This window comes from Triturus cristatus, chromosome 4_2 (genome assembly GCF_964204655.1).
Source record: "Triturus cristatus chromosome 4_2, aTriCri1.1, whole genome shotgun sequence".
NCBI lineage: Eukaryota > Metazoa > Chordata > Amphibia > Caudata > Salamandridae > Triturus > Triturus cristatus.
The window spans coordinates 566,717,342-566,741,014 of NC_140586.1; the positions used below are offsets into that span (position 1 = coordinate 566,717,342).

Sequence of the window (23,673 nt, forward strand, 5' to 3'; positions counted from 1 at the left end):
GTAATTTTTACCCCTATACTATCCAACACTTACCCTACTGTTGCACCCCCTGGAGTTAGAATAGTAATTTTTACCCCTATTCTATCCAACACTTACCCTACTGTTGCACCCCCTGGAGTTAGAATAGTAATTTTTACCCCTATACTATCCAACACTTACCCCACTGTTGCACCCCCTGGAGTTAGAATAGTAATTTTTACCCCTATACTATCCAACACTTACCCTACTGTTGCACCCCCTGGAGTTAGAAAAGTAACTTTTACCCCTATACTATCTAATACTTACCTTAAATGTAATTTAATATTATGCGTTGTAATGGTATGCGTTGTAAAGGTAGTATGCGTTGTAATGGAAATGCGTTGTAAAGGTATTTTTTAAAAATGCGTTGTAGTGTCATGCGTTGTAATGTCATGCGTTGTAATGGATTATGCGTTGTAAAAAATGCGTTGTAAGTGCATGCGTTGTAAAAGTGTGCGTTGTAACGTCATACATCCATTTGTTAAGCTTCTACGAAAGATGTTTGATTAAACAATGGGGAAAGGTGAAATTCTGTAGAGCGGTTTGGGACGGTCAATATCCAAATGAACAGTAGAATATCAGCCTGAATATAGGCCCCCGATTGGATGAAACCCCTATTTCACATGAATGATGACATAGTCTTAAAAATAACTTGCTTTGATGTGAAAGACTGTTTTTGAACCACTGCTTCATGTGGCTTAAAAACATCTTTACCCTACTATCAGTGGTGCTGGAACAATTTTCAGAATGGGGTGCTGCATTAATGTTATATCACTGAAGTCATAGGGATTGTGAAAAATCTAAGCCTCATAAAAGAATAAGTATAGCAAATGAGCCAAGAATCCCATTCAGCCAGGAGAGAGGAAAGGGTAGTTGGTGCAGGTGCAGCCGGCACCGATTGGAGGTGTGGGGGCGGGAGGACGAGTGACTTATGGGGCAGGGCCGGACTGACTACCGGGCGTTTTGGAATACTGCTGAGCTGGGGGCTGATTTCGTTGATGGGGACCTGCGTGTACTGAACGAAATTCGTTTTGCTTTAGTTATTTCGAAGTACGCGCAGGTCTCCATGAACGAAATCAGCCCCCACCACAGTGAAATCAGCCCCCTGCTCGGCAGAGTTCCAAAACGCCTGGTAGTCAGTCCGGCCCTGGTAGGGGGGTGGATGCGAGAGAGAGGGAGGACGCAGGAGAAGCAGCTAAGAAAAAATGACATGAAAACGTACCTTTTCGCCGCTTCCTCCGTAGTCCTCCCTCGCTCGGAGTCAGCCACAGGCAGGCTCCCAGTCAGCCAATCACAACACTGCTGTGATTGGTCTGAGCACCGTTTTTCGTCACTCAGACGCTGACTGCTCTCAACGTAGGCTGTGATGCAGCCTGCATGAAGAACATGCAAAGTGCGCATGACTGTTATGGGTGGCCCAGGAGGGCTGTCCAAGCAGTCATTGCCCACTTTAGGAGGGTACAAACACTCCTCCCCAGCCCCCGCCCCCCGCGTTACGCTGTGGGCGGAAGTAGGCGAAAATAAAATGATAATAACACAAGTTCTTATCCTTTTATTTTCTCTGTGTTCCACTGCAAAAAAGCAGTGGGGCAACGCTCCTCCGCGTTAGCGGAGAAGCCGTAACTGAGTTGGTGGTGCATTTTGGAGCACTGGTGAGTCTTGTCACTGTCATTTACAGTCACTACATTTTCAATTGAAATGGCACTAAATTTGCATAGACTATATGGCGCAAAAACGATAATATGTGGAAATCGGGTTTCAGCAAATATTCAGCATTTGTGCATTACCAAGTAAAGTCTCTTGATTTGTTTCGATCCTACTAAAATCTTTGTTTCCGTCACACTTCAGAATTACAAAAAAGTGCTTCATTTGTGCGTTCCTAATTGGTTATGTAATTTGAGCTATGTGTTTAGTTCATTTACTGATATTGAAATGTTGTGCGTTAGAACCCAAACAGCACCCCACTGCATTTCCATTCGCTTCCAGTATCCCAGGAGGATTGGCACCTAGATCATTTTTACAAAATCCTCTCACTTTGCAGTCAAATAAATAATAGTACAGGAATAAGCAGCTGTTTTTCAGAAGACAAAGTCTGACATTTGATCTTTGTCTTTGTAAACGCGCAACAAATGTGACAAGATCAACAAAAAAAATTAAAACATCTTTATTGCTCATTCACCCACTAAACTCCAGCATGATGATTCTGGCCCCTACTTTCAGTGCCTATGCCTACTACCCGAGGACGTTAAAAGTCTTTCAAACCAAAACTTAATGATATGGCAAAGAGACTTAACCTAAATTAACAATTTTTTTCTAGTTTGGCCACTTTCTGCACTCTTTGTCCTGAGTGAAAAGGGCAACATGCTCCTTCCTACCTCTGCAGCGCTCCCTTTCTCTAGGCCGCCCCCTCAGCTGTAGGGTGTGGCCAGCAGCAGGTATTTATTTTCACTATCAGAAGGGCAGGGATGTGTTTTAGCAGTGCTGCAGTGTAGTCAGGCGATCCCAGCTTCAGAAATAAGCACTTATAGATACCAGCTTGTCTGCTGAGGGCACATGTTACTCGACGAATAATAGCAGCGCAGGTCAAGATGGAGATAGGAAGCGTCCGGTTCTTCGTTCTGGTGGGGGTTTTCTTCACCTGTGCTGAGAAGGTAAGTCCAAGCATGTTTTTAAATCAACCTCCCGGAGTTAGACTTTTTATTTCCACAACCAAGCGCAGTGCTTTTTCTGCGTGACGGGTCTTCCATGCCACAGAAACAAGGCGCAGAGGTCATGACCTTCAGAGCCTGTCAGCAGCGGCTCGCGGCCCACTGTGTGTCAGCAGCCAGGCTCAGCGCGCGCCGGCCGAGAAACATGACCCGCATTCCTCCCTGCATCTCCCTGCACGGTCGCGAGCGCCGGTCAAGGGCAGGTCTGGGAAGGGCCAGTCCATGAGCGAGGCGGGGGCAATTCACCGTGGAATGTCATCTTTTAAAAAAAAAATTAAACTCCCGTTTATCTGCTTCTCTGGCATCGAAAGTTGTTACTCTTTGTGATCTTAATATTGTAATAATGCAAATCTTATTTTTTTCAGGCTGCTTCGCAGAGCTCAGGTAAAATATTTTTTTTGTTTCATTTGCAGTTGACACTCACATGACCACAAGGTGTTCAGTGATTAAAATGAATTACAAGCTCGTTGGATAGCTTAATGATTTTTTTTGTAAATGTTCGAATCAAAGCAGTTTGCTTTCTAATACCGTTGGCATTGATTTCTCCACACACATATCTATAATTAAATGATGAGATGAGGGTGGGATCGTATATCTATCTATCTATCCATCTATCTATCTATCTATCTATCTATCTATCTATCTATCTATCTATCTATCTATCTATCTATCTATCTATCTATCTATCTATCTATCTATCTATCTATCTATCTATCTATCTATCTATCTATCTATCTATCTATCTAATCTATCTATCTATCTATCCATCTATCTATCTATGGAAAAGCAGTATTTTTATAAATACTAGAATCTCGTTGCTGCTTGAAGAATCTCATGTACAGACCCCTGGGTTACTTCTGCAGGAGGGGCACCTCGAGTCTTGAAAATATGTCATTAATATTAACCTGCAGCCTCATGAAATGTGCTCTTCAGAGAAGATTGGGCTGAGCTCACGAGACAGGTTAAGGCATCTCCATCTCGAGGCTTGCAGGGCGTTTTGCCTTGAAGTCTAAACATGGGATCATCACTTTTGAAAAATAGTTAGGCTCCAGTACCTTTTATTCATGTATCTATTTGTGGTATTTATAAAGTACGGGGCTACCTAAAGGTTCTGTAAATGACCTCTCTTTTTGCTTTTTTTGGAAGACCTTGGTGAGGAATTTCTAATGAATGCACATTTTCACTGCATTTCGCGTGATAATCTCAGTGCATGAAATGTATTTTCCGACATAGTTTGCTTTGAAATGCTGTCGCCAGATGCCACTCTTTGCTGATAAATACTGCTTTTTTTGTTTCTTGTAAACCTCAGCTATCGACGTGTCCATTTTTCAACTGACGGAGAGAAGCTTCTACGTCCAATGGACCAAGATTGCAGGCACTTCTTCCTACAGGGTGACGGCCACCCCTGTGAGCTCTGTGGTCACCCCGTCAGCCTTTGCCGTGTTCAACAGTGCTGTCAGCATCGGGACCCTCAACACCCTGGTGCCAGACACGTTATATGACGTCACCGTGGAGGCCTTGGACAGCCATGGAGTCACACTGGCCGAGGGAACCATAGTAGGGCACACAGGTACGAGCTGTCGAATGCACTCTCTTGTATCCTTAATGCTATACCACATCAGCCATCTCACCCTTGCAAGGTGGCATACACCTATGATATGAAATGATGGATGTAGCCGGCAGTGGGCACAAGCTGGGACTACATCTTAGCGGTTGGCACTGTGCCATTGCTGTGGGTAAGGATGGCGTGGGCCCACCTGCCTGTGCTGAGGTTGAAAGCGATTAATACGCGATCATTGTAGAAGAGTTTACGGTGTATTTGCAATGTGCCTGCGTAAAGTACACAGCAGGGTCACTGATAGCATGCCACTAACAAAGTTTTGGTTTGACATGTGATGCATGTACAGAAGCGTGTGACACAGAAAGCTGCTTGATCATATACTTATTCATTTATATTCAATGTGTAGCTGAGATTTTGTGAAGGGCCAAACGTGCTACTGGCTGGGGTGGGTCGAGTACTTTTTGTAGAATCACATGTGAACATTCAAGAGCACAACAAAACACTACACATAAATAACACAATTGAGGTGGATTCCATGGGGCCCACTTCACAAATTAAATCATGCTTCCTTGGAAGTACTGGTATAAACCTACACAACAAAGAAAAATGGGGAGGGGGGTTCTTTAAAATTGCCCTAACTTTCTGCTCTATTATTGTCTGATTTATTAAGGTGTACGTTCAGAAGTGAGAATAAGAGTGAGGAGTGTTCCTGAATGCACACAAAGATATCCCCTATAGTTGCTCTTCTCCTTTGCATTGCGTTTCCTTTACCTGACATTCCCCTACTTCCACCCACTAAACATTTTTTTGGGATCACCTTTGGGTGTGAAAAATCCTTCGTACCTTGCTGACCTTCCAGGCTTGTGACACCTCTGTATGCCATGCCCCACAGGTCGTACCTCTGCGAAGCAGTAAAAAGTATTGTACAAGGAGCTTTTCCACACATAAATCACATTTACCTGTGGGATCATCTTTCGGAATTGTAGCCTTCATTGTGCCAGATGGCTGCAGTCTGATGTGGACGGCTGCTCCTTAAACGTTGTGTAGGAGGGCAGCACTGATGTGTCATTAACTATTTGGACTTTGCACTTCCGGTTCAAGGAGCCATAACCGAAGCTCCTGATCATATCGGCACCAGTAATAATGGGATGGATGCTTTTCGCTAGATGCCTCATAATGTTAAAGCATTTTGACCATAAATACCCACTGTCGGGCAAATAACTTTTCGCAAGTGCAATGCTTTACTAAAGGCACCAAAACCGGGCGTTAATCAGGGGCAGAAAGAGGGAGCAGGTGGTTCTGCTTGCATTTCATACGGGCTGCTTTGCAACACCTGTGATTGTAGCAGTCCTAACCATTGCATGTTAGAGAGCGGGCATCTCTGCCGTTGCTGTTCTAGTGCATGCGCCTATTGCAGTCCCAGGGTGATTAGCACGCGTGAAACTGGGTATTCAATAAATATTATCTGGTAAATAGTAGCATGACGTGTCATGGGGTCAAAGATCATGTGTGACATCAGTGAGTCGTGAGTCTTATGACATGTCGTCTCTCTCTCCACCCCTGTGATTTTAGTGAAAAGATGCCACTGCGTCACTTTCTAAAGATGTCTCTCATGTTGGGTCAAATCAGAGCATTCTGCGTGTCAACCATCATAGATTTACACATCACTGGCATCTGCATGCACTCAGTCTTCCTGTGAGGGGAAGAGGGAGTTCTGGGGCCAAGCCTGCCCAGCTCATCCTTTGAGAGCCAGTTCTTCCATTGTAGAGCTGCCTGGAGGGGCTCAGAGTAAGGTCTTCATTAGTGCAAGCATGGACCTGTGTGTGCCCTTGAACCACCAGAAGTCTATAAAGTGTAAACACTGTCAGTCTCTATACCACGGAGATGAGGTTCAAATACCATGCATGACATCAAAGATACATGTAGAGTCTTAGCATTCATGATGAGATCCGATGACGTGTGCCAAGAGGGATAGAGCAGCCTTAGTGGAATAATCAATACCATTCATCATTCCATGTGACTGGTTCAATAAAACTACTGGGTGTACGTGATTAATGGAAGTTCCTGCAGTCAAACATTTTGAAACTGTCTTAAAATATGTATTGGGTAATGTAAATTTATGATCCCATGTATGAACACAGGATAACTCAAGGAAAGAGGGTTAATTTTGCTCTCTGTGTCTTTCATCCCCAGCTCCTGAGATACCCGTTATTGACCAGGCCTACTCCAAGCTGAGCCAAAGTATCACCGTGGAGTGGGCGGCCGTCCCAGGCGCCAGTAGCTACCTCGTCACAGCCCGCAATGGACCCTTGTTTTATGAGACCACCGTCCCTAGCTCACCAGGGACCGTGACCGGGCTCGATCCCGCCGTCCTCTACAAAATGACCATCCGGTCTATAAACTCCGCGGGAATGAGTCAGCCATCCCGTGCTAAGTATACACGGACAGGTAGGTATCCTCTTCGATCAACTGCAACTGTTTTACACTCTGTCTAATTCATCTAATAGTTTAGAATTTGACTGACAGCTCTTTCCCAAAAAATGCTCTTTTGTGAAAAATTACTCACTCACTGAGGCTCCAGCTTACCAAACCCACCCACCTCATTGAATACTCGCTCACCCATTCACTCTATAATGCACTCTTTGGTTCATTCATTAATTTCTTTACTTACTTATTTACACATTTACTGACTCACTCACTAATTCAAGGGCACACTCACTCTTTCACCCATTAACACACTCCTTTACTCACTCGTGGACTCTTTACTTACTCTCTTTCCTCACTCACTCACACTCACTCACTTGATCAGTTATATACTCCCTGGCTCATTCATTTCCTGCCAGACTCACTTCTTGACCCACTCACACCTTTTCCCCCCATTGACTCACTACTTGACTCACATCACATTCATTCACTCTTTGATCCATGGATCACCCCTTAGCTCACTCAATCATTCTTTAACTAATGTATTCTTCCACTCAGTCACTCTATTTTTCAACCACTCACTCACTGTTTGACTCACCTAATCACACACTCACTATTTCACCCATTGACTCACTCCATACCTCGCTATGGACCCACCCAACCACTCAGTCTTTCGCTCATTGACTCACTCATCAATTTACTCCCGGACTCACTTACTCATCCACTCACACACCGTTTTACCTATTGACTCACTCCTTGATTCTCTTCCTGGCTCACACAATCACTCACTATTCACACATTCACTTATTCATTGGTATTTTATGTTATGTTGATTTCTAAGGCGCTTACTAATCCGGGAGGGTATCGTGGCACTGAACAGGTGAATGTAAACATGCCTATGACCTAAAGAGATTTCTAGAAGAGCCAGATCTTCAGCTTCTTGAAGAATTCAAGAAGTGAGGGGGAGGCTCGAATGTGAAGCTGCAAGTCATTCATTCACGTTTTCATCCATAGAGTCACTCATTGATTCAGTCACCCACAACACTTACCATCTCGCTCACTTTCTCACTCGTTGTCATTCTAGGTCATTCAGTCATATTGGATTATACCATGAGAAAATAAACTTTTCATTACCTCTGTATGGCCATAGCTTATGTTTTATATTAACAGACTATTTACCACTAAAATTCAGACACCAATAGTGGTTTGAAATAGGTTGTATTTCCATTGTATCTACACAGACAGATTTCTGCTTCCTTCAAGGGTCCATCTGGTGAACGATATCACAAAAGGTCTCAAAACCCAAGCAGGCATCATCAAACTAAGCAACATCCCGAATGTCCATTGATGGTCATGTTTTGCAATGCAGGAGTGGGTAAAGAGAACTGTTGTCTCGCCACTGGCTGTCCCCTAGAAGGAGGGTATGTTCTCAACAAGGCTGCACATGTGAATAGTCTTCTGTTATATACTAATGGCAGCTGCAGTCATAATGGATGCATGTCTTGTATGACAAGGATCTATGACCTGGTAGACATACCGTGGGTGATCAGATTTGAGTAATCCGATAACCTGGGTTGACTGACACATGGGGTCTGCACATAGCGTTACATTTGGAAATTCATCAAAAAGCGCTAAAACTCAACATCTCCATTCATCCTTTCATTGCACAGAAGATAAACATATATTAATATCCGTAACACAGTCAGGCTAACTCTGAAACAAGGTCAGGTAGAGGCCTACGGCTCTGCAGCTGCAGCGAGCAGTTATTCATTCGAACAAATGGGCCCTCAATCGTCATTTCTTTACGCCTGGGGCAATCTTCGATGCAAAGCCATTGTAGAAGGGACAGTAATGTAACACCTCTTGCAAAGAACACAGACTCGAAATCAAAACCAGGTAAGGCTTTGCAAATCCTTTTCAGAGCTGCAGGTTATTATTACTGTCTGGTAATGGATTCCTGCACCTGAGAGGCATGTTTCGGTGTCGCCTCCAACAACGAATGACTCTAAAATCCTCATTTTCAACTAGAGCCCCATTCTCACCACTTCATTCTGGGTTCCAAAGCATCCCTTGTCGGCCTTAAGGCTCAATGGCATCCTTGTTGTAAGGATAAGATCGTTCCAAACAATTGATATCGATCCTTTTACAACTGAAGCTGTGAGATTCTATACGGCGCAAACAAGGGGTGGGGGAGACAGAACTTGGGACATTTATCACAAATCCCAAATTCGCGTCTTTAGGATCAGCAAAATCTAGAAGCAACGTTGGGTGAGCTAAATTTAGTATGTATGTGGAAGAGTATTTGGGAATATGGCAAGGTGGATGACCAACCCTGAGGGCAAGAAGATAGACACGCATCAGGTGTTTAGATTAATGCAAGCTGCGGTGCAGAACTATCAGGAGGTGATGAGATCCAATGAAAAGGCACACATCATTTTTATGGTCAAGTTTTGTGTCAGCCCAAGTACTGACCCCAACAGTATGAATATAGGAAGAAAATAGCAGCATATTCTTGTAGGTTAGAATATTTACACAGTGTTTCTACAGTGCCCACGTGTCACTGAGTAATTGTGCCAACCACAACACCTCCAGAAGATCGGCGGAGAATGGGCATAAAGGGCCTAATTTAGAGTGAAAAAATAATTTGTATCCTTGAAGCGTGCATGGTTCAAGGCTGAGTTTATGAAGAGTTTGTTGACAGTCCAACAAAAGTCCTGGTTCTTTTATGGATAGGACATTCACCTGAGCTTATTCTTTGAGGTATTGATTCAAGAAATTGGGTAGAGATAAGTGGCAAGGTGGAGATATCGACGCTCGTGCAAGCGCAAACACATGCACACTCACAGACACTGGCCTTATGCATGTACCTTGATTCTGCCTAAACGGCGTGTGATATATGGTAGAAAGGGGGCGAGTTGGTCCCACAGGATTATTAGGAATGTCTCTTGGATACTTGAGTGGAATGACCAGTCCTCACTTTATGATTCATGATCCACATACAATTGTTTGCTAAATCTAGCATGCAATTCGATTGCTTAAAAAAATTATCCAGTTTAAAAGAATCAGCTAAAATAATGCCACCACATGTGTTACATTTTAAAATCTGATCTCAGGCTCATTTAACATACAAATGCTTGTTCAGACCTTAACTGTTCCTGTGCGTCTTATGCACTGACCATGACTACCTTTAATCACTGCTTGAAATGAATGTAGCTGGAAAGCAAACATGTTTACAAGACAAACAAGCCCTCATTATTTTAACCACTATTCTCTATCAGCACAAAAGTGCTAAGTGGTCGAATCCGATTGGAGCACGCGTTAGTCTGTACTAAATTGATTCAAGAGGTAACATGGGTTTACATAATCACACAGCTCTCCAAGAGCCCAAACCAGCGTTTGAGTGGTGTGGGTTGGGAATATGGAAGTCATAATGTCGATAGGTTACAATATCATGACCAGAATATAGAGGGACAAAATATCGAACGGTTAGTTTGTATAGCAACTCAAGATAAACGTTCCTTGGTGATATACATATCTTCAAGGTATGTACATGTGGAGTTAAGAATAGTAAATTCATATCTCTCTCTGTGTACTTTCCTTTTCAATATTTTTTTCCCTTCATATTCTGGTCACAAGATTGTGACCCATGGATTTTCTGGCTTAGATATTCCCTACCACACTCAGTTTGAGCCTGTAACTTACCCGCCAAAATTTACATTGCCATGTAGAGGTGTGTGGAGTGGCCAAGCCGCTTTTGTGCAAATTTATAAAATTGCGTGTTCTGACCAGGAGGCAACCATGTCTTGAGACAATCTACCTGAGATAGGTCCTCATGATAGGATCCCTGCCGTTTCATGGGATCTAGAAATAGAAAGCCTATTCCATCTACCAAGTATTAAAAGACAATGCTTTTTTACTCTTAGATGATGAACCAAAAGAAACAAAGTGCAAAGAAACAGTATTGCACCTAATTCAAGGACTAGAATGCAAACTCCTTAAGGGAGGATTTTATTCTGGAAAAAATAATGGCAAGATGGTATTGAACTCTGGATGGAACACTTTATGGTTTTAGAGGGGAAATAAAGAATGAGTAACAGAGGAGTGGTTCTTTACATGAGAGTGCCCCTAAGCACCTTTGCAAACAAAACTAAAACTGTCCGTTCCCCAAAAATTCAAATGAAAGAGCCTGCAGACCTCCTAAAACAAAGGAGGGTCCCTAATGTAATAAGACAGACTGGGTGACAGTGTTCAAAAAGATCCTATGAGCCAAAGTGTACAAATGTGACACCTCCGCCCAAGCTACTCTGCTGGCTCTTCTAGCATCCTGTTGTCCTATTAACTAGGAAACTGATAATCCCAACATAAATCCAACTTTTATGAAGTTGATAACATGTAAGTGGTGATGAGCACTGGGATGCAGACCCACTAGGGTGCACCAGACTGCATCATCAGATCAATGCCAGGTGTAAACTCTGTCCATAATTTGAGCTAGTGGTTGCCAGTAGGGCCCACCGACACTCACTTTGAAGACCATCACTTACATTTCCTCATCAGACATTTACATAGCGCAAGACAGAACAAAACGGGCAAAGTGGAAAGACGAACGAAGAGAAAGACGGAAAAAAATGTCAGAAAGAGAGAAAGCAGGATGATTAAGACCGCTTGCTGTAGATTCAAGACTATGCAGCCTAGGTATTTGGAGCGCCGACATTTAACAGCACCAGCCTTAGACTTCTGAGCAGAGCGTTGAGCACTGGAATTCATTCTGTAACAAATAAAGCACTGTAAACTTCAATGGTAGGACTTCCGAATTTCAGCCTAACCTCTCTAGAGTGATCCTACTTGTAGAATAGTACCTTCTCAACCCCCAGTCCCCCAGCAAAGGCAACAAATACAAAATACAGAGGGTAGTGAGAGGAATAGATTAGAGAAGCCACCCTCTCAACGTCCAAACACCAGGCAAAAACAGCAAAAAGATAAAACACCTTGGTGCAGTGAGAGGAAAAGATTAGTGAGGCCAAGACAAGTCCTCTGCAAGACTACTGAATTGCCAACTCTCATAGAAACGTATATTGGCCTCTTCATCACGGATCCTCGCCGCACCTTATACAACTTCTCTAGAGCAGCCCTACCACTAAAACCTACCTTCTTAACCTCCAAGCCAAGGCAGCAAAGAAAAAACACTTGGGCACAGTGAGAGGAAAGGAAGAGCGAAACTGAGCTACATCCATCCAAACACTACTGAAAATACCAACTATCATAGGAGCCTCTATTAGCCTTCCTGCCACTGTCGTCAAGTGGCCAAGAAAGGGGAGAGAAAATATTCTTAGCGTTTTGAGGTTTTGATAAACAAATGTTACTAGCATTTCAAGTGCAGTAATTGAGCGACCTAACAGGGTATATGTGTTCCAACCAAGAATGCAAAATAAAACTATGGCTAAGACCCTCACCTATTCAACGCGGCATGTTTCTTCATTGGGAGGGAGCTCTTTTTATTTAAACTTTTGGTTATGACCCTATCAAGAGAAAGATGGTGATAACATAGATGTTTCCAACTCCTCGTCACCTTATTAGTGGTGTTATCCCTTGCGGGTGCTGTTGCCTCTAAACTGCACAACGTCTCTGAACAGACACACGTGCAAACTGCCACACCTGTAGGATCATTACACGGACAAAACGAAAGGTGACACGGCAAATTTTATTGAGGCCTCCAATCTACAAGATTAGATCCAGCAGGATGTACTTGTAACTTTATCTAGGTCACGGTAGGAGTTAATGATAATATCCTCCCAAACTAAGCCTGTTGGCCACAAGATTACTTTCTGCAGAAATTCTGAATTGAGGTAGGAGAAATGGTCTCCTTGTGCTTCCCTGTGCCCCAGTTCACACATCTGCTGAAGTTTGAAGAGTGTGACAACTGACTGCATGCTCATAACAAGCAACCATGAATCCTTAGAGAACACAGAGGTGAGTCTGTTGAGGAGAAATCCTGGAGCGGCCTCCCTACTTCAAAGCATATTTCAGAGGCCCCTGTGCCTACTAAGTGATTGCCAGTAAATAAGGTTGCTTCTGACAGTGGACTGTCCAACATTGACACAGGTTTGGACCCACCCAAGCCAGAATTTCAGGATGTTCTCTGAAGATACTTTGCAGACAATTCATCTCAATGGGAATCGTTTACAAAGTTGCTAGCTATCCTTCTGAACTTACCACGTGTTTATCAAGGTTGGATACTCCTGTTCCAAATCCTGGGGTGATAAGGATTGCCGCAACAAGGGTGGTGCATGCCTGCAATTTATTTCCAATGTAGGTTTTTGCAACACAATTCTGGTGTAGGGCACACATAGGAAGAAAACAGTAAAATTAAATGGAAGGATAAGCTCTAGACCTAGGGCCAAATTTGTGAAGTCGCCATGTTGATCTTTGACTGAAGAACTGCATTTTCAAGTACCCGATTTAAAAGTTCCGCACTGAGCAGAGAGGAGATGTACAAGACGTCACAGAAATATTTCTGAGCCAGACTTTGACTATATGACTAGCTGTGAGGTGACTACATTTTAAGGTATGGGGTCTGCATAGGGTTTCAGCCTGTCTCTTGAAACTGTGGCACAAACTACCTAGCAGCAATTTCTAGCATTGCTAGTTGGAGGTAGTAACCCCGGCTGTTTGCTGTTTTCACCCTTCTGCTATGAACAGGCTGCCTGTGGAAAAGATTACATGGTTTGCCAAGGATATCTTCATAGTTGCACAGAAGGAAAAAGGCCCTGCAATCTGTGCAGCTGCTGATATGTTAACAACCACATTTCAAATAGGCTCCTTGCCCTTGCAAACCAGTAGGGTGTACAGTCATCCAGCAGTCACAGGAGTGGAAACTGATGGCTCAAATAGCTTTGGTCACCCCTCTTTGCCACACTTCCAGGGAGACCCATACTCTCTTGGTCATTACAGACACAGACTTCAGTCTTGAACTTTTCTCCAACAAAACATTGTTTTCAGATAGGTTAGTCTAATTATTTCAATACAAACAAAACAAGTCCACTTTACCCAGAATGTATTAGTTTGTGACGTTATGAATCCAGAACTGGAAACAGTGTTCATAATGATCTGGAGGCAGGTGTTCACCCAACTTCCCACATATCTTTGCAGCATCTACTCATGGAACCCCATTGTTGGCCAACCAGACCATGCAGTGAATACTTTTTGCGTGTTGTATACAGATGGGTGAAGATGCAGGCCACCCATTGCTGCCAGAGGGAAAGGAAGCATGTCCCACTCTAGAACACTTAATATATCGAAACCCCTTAACATCTAAGGGCCTCCCTCACCCCTACCCATGAAGGAAAAGACCTCTGTTCAATGGCACTAACCTATATTGTACTCACCTTTTTTCGCCAATCTAAAATACCAGTCCCAGGTGCTTTGGTGAAACTTCAGCTGCACGCGGCACTTTAATAAATAAACAAATTATATAAATACATTTGCTCATCCATGCATCATTCATACAGAAATTGTGATATTGAATCAAAACTATTCTCCTCTACGTTTTGGTGATTATCGTTATCGCCTTATGTAGACAAGCATAGGCAAAGCCGATAGGTCTTGGCTTCACGAGTTCGAGTTATTGGTTCTTCCGATGTTTTTTGCCAATCGTGGGCATGGTCGACAAACTTGCGCTGAGTTTTCTATTGATGGCCACTGATGCGTGCATGGTAGTTGATGGATGATGGATATTTAAAATCTGCCATTTTAACATGGCAGACTGCCATGCTAAAGTGGTAAAGTAAAATGTTACAAAAAGAAGTGAAAAACAAGTGCACATGAAGCTCAAAAAAGGAAGTGAGTGACTCAGCAGCACTTTGAAATTGACTGGCCCTTGTAAAATAAATAAATAACACTGCGTTCTGTGCCTCGAGGAGAGAAAAAGGACCACGGTGGGGGCCGTGTGGGTTTTTGGGGCACAGAAAGATCAAGGAGACACATGCACTCTCAATGGAGTGCTAAATGCTAAATAAAAGAGTCCCATGTGGCATGCCATTGAAGGATACGCTCATCCCATCACAACACTGTGGGGCATATTTACAATAAAGTGGCGAAGTGTGTCATATAGCCAAGAAGGCTAACGACACGCTTCATCAATTTAGAAAGGCAGGGCTGCACCATATTTACTAGAATATGGTGCAGCCCTGCGTTTACCCCTGCACTGGCGCTAAATTTAGCTGTCTAGAGCAGGGGGAAAGCATTTCTCCTCGTTTCGCTGTTTAAGACCAGGTTTTTCCCAGTTTTAACTTTTACGCTGCCTCCTATTTACGCTGCCCTTGTAAATAGGGGGCAGAGTCAAAATCAATGGGTGTTGCGGTGGAATGCCCACCGCAACACCCATTACCCTCCCCTTTCACGTTAAATACAGCATGAAAAGGTGCCTTCTTTACAAGGCAGCGTGAAGCCACGCTAAGTGGCTTAACCCGCCTTTTAAATAAGGCGAGGCCCCTGTCGCCATCACAATGTCACTGAAAATGATGTTGTGGTGGCGATATGGGCTTGTAAATATGCCACTGAGGGTCCAAAAGCTCCTTGATGGGACAAACTCACGAATAGGGAGGAAAGCCGTCAAATCAAGAGCAGAGAAATGGGATAGGATGCAAAGCCATCCAAACATGAGCAACGGGCTGACCCAAAAGCCCGCTTTAATTATATGTTAAGTACTGAAAACAATAGGTGTGCGTAGAGACAGGCAAGGCCAGGGTCGGACTGGCCTAGAGGGAAATCAGGCAGTACCCGATGGGCTGATCTGATCTGTGTGTATGGCATTTTTTTAGCAGTTTGTGGGCCAGCTTTATGGCCAGGTTGCCCAGTTTTGACTGCTAATTTCCCTGATATTACCACAAACATTGCTTTCAGCAAACACAACTGCATGGAGTCTCCCGTACCTTGCAAAATACTAATACTGTGTGTCTTTACAAGTTCAAAACTGACCTGATATGGAAGCGTGGGCCACTTTTTTAGATATCTGGTTCGCTAACGGGGTCACTTCTATTTTGGTGTCCCAGTCCAACCCTGGCTAAGGCTGTCTGTAGCTAAGATCTTAAAGACTCAACTTCACCATTCTAACCCTGACCATTGCAGTTTAACCTAGAAAGCAGAACGGCATGCTGCATTGCTACTCTTGAAGCCAATTGTTTGTTTTCCATGTCATCTTATCAATATCCATTACGTGCATGTTGAATATGTACCATATAGTCTCCCTTTATCCTAATAAGAGACAGGACACATACTTGAGAGATGATCTCTACTGCTGTGATGTCATATCAGTGTGAACCCAAAGCAACCGGACACCCTTGTGATGTCACAGCAGTGCGCACCCAAATCAGCTGTACACCCCCATAATGTTATATCAGTGTGCATCCAAAGAAAGTGGACACCACTGTGATGTTACAGCAGTATGTGGCCAACATCATAGTACACCACAATGATGCTACAGAGCTGACTAGGACAGCAATTATAAAGTGCTCTAATCAGCAACAGATAGCCACACAGTGGCACTTCTCATGTACTCACTCGGAGATAAGGCAACACCCACAGTCGGCAGTAGCCTTGTCCCATCTCCACAGCTCACCCGGTCTTGAAGGATCTGAAGAAATGCCATGCTGTGCCAGCATCGTCTCTGCCTATATTCACCACCCTCTATCGATTGTCTTGATCCAATGGACATAGAGTGGAGGAAGGGATCCCCCGCCTTCTTGTTTTGTAATAGCATTGTGATATTGGTGTGCAGATTGAGTAGTGACTGTATTGATATTCTTTCACAGTTTTGGCGGCTGCAAACGTCACTGCGAGCTCTGAAAGTTCTGACAGCGTGCAAGTGGTGTGGAGTCCTGTTCACGCAGCTGTGTCCTACTCGGTGTCGATTGTGCGCTCCGATGGGTTGGGAAATCGAATAACCGAGAATACAACAGACACCAACCTGACATTCACTGGTCTGGATCCTGGTACCGTCTACACCATCATCGTAAACGCCTGGGATGAAGATGGCAATCCTGGAGATAGTTTCACTCTCACTCAAATAACACGTAAGAGCTAAGAAAACGTTTATGATGTGACCATTACACCAACAAATTGTTGCAACTGCCTACACACCCCATTCACTTTGCATGGCACTTATAGTCTTTTGTTTAATTGCAAAGGCTTTGCACATTGTGCTCCTTACCCACCTGCAAAATCCATAGTTATCTTTGTATAATTTAATGACACTACAGCTTGAAGAGCAAACCTCTATTTGTGAAAACAATTGACAATGACCTTGAAAGATACTTGATGCCTGTGACTAGATCAATAGTTGGTTGATAGAGTGATATTCGAGACATCAGTTATTTGTATAGGCATTTCAGTCCAGTGATAGCACCTCCAATAATCCATTCCTACCCAGTTAAATCCAGTCCTAGTACCTAGTCCACTCACATAAAACGGATTCTAGTATTCAATCAGCAATTCCAGAAGAAGAGCAGGCAAGTGTGGGTTGAAAAATCCTTGTGTGGGAATTTGGTGCTAGCATCAGGGCGCTGCTATTAGAACAGTATTCCCCTGTGTAGAAAACACCCACTATCCCCAAGAAAGCCTGCCTCATATCCACTGACACCGGGCTTGTCTACATTAGGCATATTTTTTCTGGTACAGAATATCAAACCATGTTATATCATATCAACTTTAAAAAACTGATATTTATATTACTGTATGGTATTATACCTCAGAACAGGGACATCTAAGCACTTCAGGTGGAGGAAAGTTGAGGCTAAGGGTTAACTCAGACCACAGCACCCTTCATTTCCGATGACTGTGCGGTTCTTATACCATGACATATGTGGATTCCATTCAGAATAGACCATACTGTATCAAGAGTAGGGTGTTGATGGGCAACTGTTACATAGCTCTGAGTTAGTGAGATGGTGAGTAGATCTTAACCTTAGAAAAGGGAGGTTATTTTAGATACATGCGTGCAAATGAGATTCTGATTATCAGAGGGAAACTATGAGGGTTCTGCTACTTAAGTCTGTGCCTGAATTTTTGCAAAATTCCAGACTGTCTGGAAACTCGTACTGCGTTTAGTTGAAAGTGTCCAACTTAGTAGAACTTATGTGATTTAGACTGTAGATCTTTCATCTTTATTAATGTCAAGTTGAGAATACATTGAAGGACAGAGAGAGGAAAGTTAGAAACGTTGTTAACGTAATTAACCTTAATCATAATTAATCAACTGTTTTGAGGTCAGCATCCACAGCGACATCAAGGCCACAGGATGGAATATGACAGATTCTGTATTGATAATGAAGCGTGCAACAATGTAGGTTGTTCTGGGGTCTGTTAGTGGCTGTTTATGATGAGAGAGCTAGTGGTCATCTAGTCCGTTACTCACTCTGAATGAACAGATGTGGTGAATTCGAAATAATAATGGAGAGACATTGTCATGCTAGTCAATATAGAGGCAAAGTTCTGCATCACTCAAATATGGTCCTGATATTGTCAGTATGGCATGATAGAATGATGTGATTTAATATAACGTGGAATTTGGAACAGCTGCAGCACATTTATACCTATATTTGGTTCAAACAGGTCCCGAGGCTCCAGCTTCAGCTACTATTACCACTGTTCTTGACGTTGCAAACCTGGACGCCACTTTCAACTGGCCTGCAGCACATGGAGCTTCAGAATACACACTGACCCTCTCCAGTGATGCCGGCGACCCCATCCTCAACTGCACATCGTCATCCACATCCTGCACCATCTTCTCACTTGAGTGTGGAAAACTGTACTCAGTGTCCCTCATTGCGAGCAATGATGGAGGATCCAGTCTACCTTCGATTGCAGAGCCTTTACTAACTGGTAAGTGACCTATGCTACAGTAGCCCTGTCTGATTTAGCGTTGATCTTCCCGGTGATGTTCCTCAATTGTTTAGTTTTCTAGAGTACACCTCATTTCCAAACCTACTTTAGCAAAGGCAACTGATCAACCTCAGGTGTTTTAAGTCTGTGCCCCAATCCCAGGACCAACATCAATTCATATGGTCAAAAAATCCTGAGTTCAGACTTGTACATGATGGACTTGTAAACATGTTTTTGTGGTTGCCTTTATTTTCCACACCAACCAAGTCTAACTTCCACACAACACCACCACACCAAAGCTCCCATTATTTTTAGGGTTGCTTGTGTGAACATGTCCATCTGTTGAGGAAAATAGTGATACATCTGATTTTTTTCTAAGTTCTTTATTGTTCGGTGGTTTGATCCCTAGCCTTCTCATCCTCCCCTCTGCCCAGAACCCATAGAGTCATCCTCCAAAGCACTGATAGCATTAATGCTCCAATTGTCCTTTTTTACCCACTTAGATTCAGTGGACCCAAATTGATTTTTTTCCACATTTACCACCCACATTTGCTTTCTTGGGAATGATTGTTTACAGGGCAACAGGTAACAGTACAGCATGTGCAGGAATCACATTTTTTAGGACATCCTTCACAATTCTAAAAACATTCTAGCAACGGTCACAAACATTCAGAAAACCTGAGTTCCACCTTCTCTTTAATGGTATCCGTCTTTTTGTATGTATCGGGTCTGCGTGAATCGAGGCCACCGATGTCAGTGGAAACACATAAACTGCTGTATCAGAGGTAATTCTGGGGGTAATGTTGGTGGGTGCTCTGTAGAGCTGTTCCAAAAAAGCGCTAAATCGAACCAATACATCTCACTCGTTCAAGCATTTTTTCCAACAGAGATGGACAAAATTCAGAACTACGTCAGAAGTTGTCAGGCAGTGCTCGCTCCAGCAATATAGTTTTATTGAACCTGCTTTCCATACCGATAGGGGAAAGTAGAGGTGCACAGAAAAATCATTTTAAAAACTGCGTGCTCATGTTTGGATGGGTTATGAGCAATCTTTAGGGTTTTGAACTGACCTTGTAAATTGATTTTCATGGTCTCTAATGTCCTCCAAAATGTTCAATTTCTGAGTCTCTCTATGTATGTAGTTAAGCTCTGCAGAAACACGTTTTACAAAATATTACACATTTTAGAACATGATTATTTGGAGTTGGTTATGCCGAAGCCTATTTGTGCCACTTCTAACAGACCTGCTTGTGCTTTACTTAGTTCCCTGTGCTCCAGAAGGTATCGCAATTTCAGAGGCGAACCCCGGCAGCCTCTCCGTGTCCTGGTCTGACGTGCAGCTCGAAGACTACTATGTTGTATTTGTGAAAAGTGATGACGGACTGGAGGTGAACTGCAACACATCATTGACACAGTGCCCTTTCCCAGCGGAATGTGGCTTCACCTATTTCATCAGTGTCTTTGCGTACAACAGGGCCGGGCAGAGTCCATCAGGGGATGTGCACAATTACACCACTGGTAAGTAAGCGAAAGGGATGCATTCTGTAATTGACCAATATCTGCAAAGAAACATCGCCAACCTCCATAGTTTTAAGAGGGCACTGGCTGTTTAGCTCAACTTTAGGCAAATAAGGGGATTGATTGTTCATGCTTGTGTTGTGACTGCCTTATATAAAGCTAGTTGTGACGTCTGTGCAGCCTGTTTCTGCAGGCTCTCTTTATTCAGGGGCATGCCATGTATGGAATTTAGATTTAGAAACCTTGGACTCCTGGAGTGCTGATTGTCAGTAGGATTGTATGTCTGAGTGAGTAGCACGCCAAGGAGTGATGTGCATGTTGGAGCAGTGTGTTCTACAAACCTGTAAGCTAAAAAGCATGGACAAAAAACTGTTGATTGCCCATGCTGAAAAGCATCAGCAAAAACTAAAATAAAGAAAAACGCAAGGCACAGCATGATGACGAATATCTAAGTGTCTTTGCATGTCCACATATATGTCATGATGCTACAGCAGCTTCAGCGTGATGATATATTGCATGCATGTGTCACCATGCATGCGCACATATGCACTTTGATGCGACTGCTATTTTTAGATATTTAGCATTCAAAAGAGTGGTTGGCCCATCTTGGGGTGGTAAATTTGAATTTAAAAAGCGCAACTAAACCTTTTTTTTTAGAGAACGCAGCAGAGCAGCAGATTGAAGGTACTGCACTCTCCTAAAAAGAAAAAATGAAAAAAATTTGATGGGGAGAGGTCGAGGAGCGATGGTGGAGCGAGTGGGGACAAGAGTTTAAAAAGTAAACAGCTTTGATTGGCAGCAGCAACAGGGAGTGGGTAGGAGCAACAGAAAAATGGTGTCAGCAACAGGGAGTGTGTAGGAGCAACAGAAAAGCTAGGGGGAAAAATAGGTGAACGGGGTAGGAGGAGCATTGAATCAACGGTGTGGCAATTAAAAACTAAACATCGCAGAGCATCACCAGCCATCCCTGGCCCGTGCAGGTTAGAGTGGTGTGGCCAAGTGGGGGATTTCGATGGATGATGACGAGGTAAAATGTATTATTTATTTAATTTTCCCTCGTTATCGTCCATCGAAATCCCCCCTCACCTGGCCCAGGCCGCTCTTGCCTTCCCAGGCCGCGGTGGTCACCAGCAACTGGGAGCATGGAAAGCAATGTAAGTAAGAGCTTGGTTAAATAATTATATTCAGGCCAAAGGGGAGGGACAGGAGAACTAAGGGAGGAGCTTCGTAGGAGCAATACGTAGAGTGGGGGGCCAGATGTGTGGGGAAAGCAGCATATGGGGGACAGAGTAAGAAATCACATGCACTCCCATGGAGTGCTGAAGGAAACAAAAAAAGTAGTTTCCTGAACGTGAGCAGTGGAAGGGTAAAGTCATTCAGTCAGTACGATGGTAAAGAAGCTATGCTCCAGAGGAGGGAGAAACATAAGAGGAGGAAGGAAAGTCATCGAATAAGATGCAAGCAAATGGTAAGCAATGAGCTGATCTAAATCTCACGGTGTTTGGACAAAATATCACAGAAAAAATATTGTGTGGACAAAATATTGTGTCAAGAATATCGAGGACAAAAAATTGTGAAGGTAAATTTCTACGGGAAATGCCATTTTTACCATACTGGTATTTATATGGATATCTTCAAGGTACGTAGATGTGTAGTTAAGAATAGTAAATCTTTACTTACCTATTTGCACTTACCTTCTCGATATTTTGGTCCTCAATATTTTTGACACAATATTCTGTGCAGACTATAATTTTGCAATCAATACTCTATCAGACATCTAATCTCACTGTAAGTAGTAGTAGTGTTAACAATAGGTCTTCGACAACACACAGCTAAAAGCTGCCTGTAGGTGGGACCTAAAATGTCCTTGGGATGGGCATTTAAGGACTGCATGCCTTCTGTTCCAAAACAGGCCTCCTTTAATGTTCAAAAGGGCCCATGATGTCCAATGACCATGTAGGAACCAGGCATGTGACCTGCTCCATCAACATGTACTGATGTCTTCCACATACTTCGTCTATACGCTTTCACCATGTATTTATATTTATTCCAAATGTAATACACTTGTAATTGCTGCTATGCAATTTCTGTGAAGCGCTCTGATTGCTTTGAGTCAAGCTTGTGTTATACAAAACTTGAAGAATAAATATTTATGAAGGCAGTGACTGTGCAAATGACATGCATCTTTCCAACAAAATAACACATCCTATTTGCTAATCAACAACGTGTGCTTTATTTTGATTGTGTGCAAATATGTAAAGCCATATTTGTACTCTTCTTGTATATACATCTATTATGAATCGACTCCATACTTCAGTACTCCAAAACAATTTACTTTTTTAAAGAAAGTATGGGACAGATGGCTCACTATTTTTTACTTAATAAGAAAAATGCCCTTTAACAATGTGCCCATACATGTGTCAGAATGTTTCAGTGAGGAACGGCTTGCTATATTTTGTAATTCATATATATATTTCTTTGAAAAAAAGTTAGCGGTTGATTTTAACTTTTACTTTGTTTGTTTAACTTTTTAGCACCATGTTGCCCTGGAGACGTGAGTCCAGCGTATGTATCCGGTGACACTCTCGAGATTGTCTGGTCTCCTGTCCGAGGCGCTGAAATGTACGAAACAAAAGCAGTGCATGGAACCAACGTCATCCTCTGTAATGACACGTCAACAGTCTGCGCTCTTTCGGCATTAGAGTGCGACACCACGTACAACGTCACAGTGTACTCCTACAGTGACATCCGGGGCAGTAACACCTCGTGCCCATCGAGATACGCGACAACAGGTACAATCGTTATACAGTATTTCTTTATGAGTTTGTTCCCCGATAATGTATGGTATCCATGTAGTTTAAACTTAAAAAAACCACAGGGAATGTGTTTGTGATTCCAAGTCAACAGGTCTGCAAACGCTCTTTCTTTAGGACACAAGCATGTACTGGTATGTAAAAATTGGTCCTGTTAGTATTCTGTGCTACTGTGCAACCTGCACTTTAATAACTGGCTCAACTGTGCATGCATGCATCAATAGTGCACATGCACTACAGTAACAACTATGGTCCTAGTGACCCATAGTTCAAGAAATTTCCAGTGATCCCCAGTGGTGTTCTGAAGTGTATGACCATCGAAAGCATATCATCATGGCAGAGGGACTACAGAAACTTTGCTTCAGGTGAGGGGGTTCTTTTATACTTTAGATTATATATTTGCACAAATAAAATGGGTTGCAATTAAAGAAAATAATGTGTGCCCACCCACCCAGGGGTATTTTTATAGGTGCCTAAATTCATTTCAGTTAGAAGTTGAACTATTTTTTTACCTAACTCCAACAGCATCAACAGGGCATTGGGCGATTTTCAGATGCCCGAGTGAATATACAGTTATGGAGCACTTGGGTTCTGTAAAGGCTTCTTAAGATATGGTGATCAATGGGTTGGAGGACCAGGTATCACACCTGAAGAAGTTCAAGAAATAATCAATAGAAAATTAAGTATTACCTTACCCTGATGATTTTCTCTGACAAATCTTATTCAGTCAGGAGATTAAAAGAAATAAATGGGGAGC

General features: G+C 43.0%; 1 protein-coding gene across 2 annotated transcripts in view; it reads left to right on the plus strand.

Annotated features, from left to right (window-relative positions):
• The first annotated feature begins 2,483 nt into the window (after positions 1–2,483).
• Positions 2,484–23,673, plus strand: part of LOC146834706 (fibronectin type III domain-containing protein 7-like) — a 56,485-nt gene continuing 35,295 nt past the window's right edge. For both annotated transcript variants that reach the window (XM_085602221.1, XM_085602222.1), the window contains exons 1-8: positions 2,484–2,669; positions 3,092–3,105; positions 4,031–4,296; positions 6,481–6,735; positions 16,518–16,778; positions 18,316–18,585; positions 19,849–20,103; positions 22,638–22,895. In XM_085602221.1, coding sequence (XP_085458347.1) covers positions 2,607–2,669; positions 3,092–3,105; positions 4,031–4,296; positions 6,481–6,735; positions 16,518–16,778; positions 18,316–18,585; positions 19,849–20,103; positions 22,638–22,895 — 1,642 coding nt within the window. In that variant the 5' untranslated portion in view covers positions 2,484–2,606. The remainder of the gene's footprint in view (positions 2,670–3,091; positions 3,106–4,030; positions 4,297–6,480; positions 6,736–16,517; positions 16,779–18,315; positions 18,586–19,848; positions 20,104–22,637; positions 22,896–23,673) is intronic.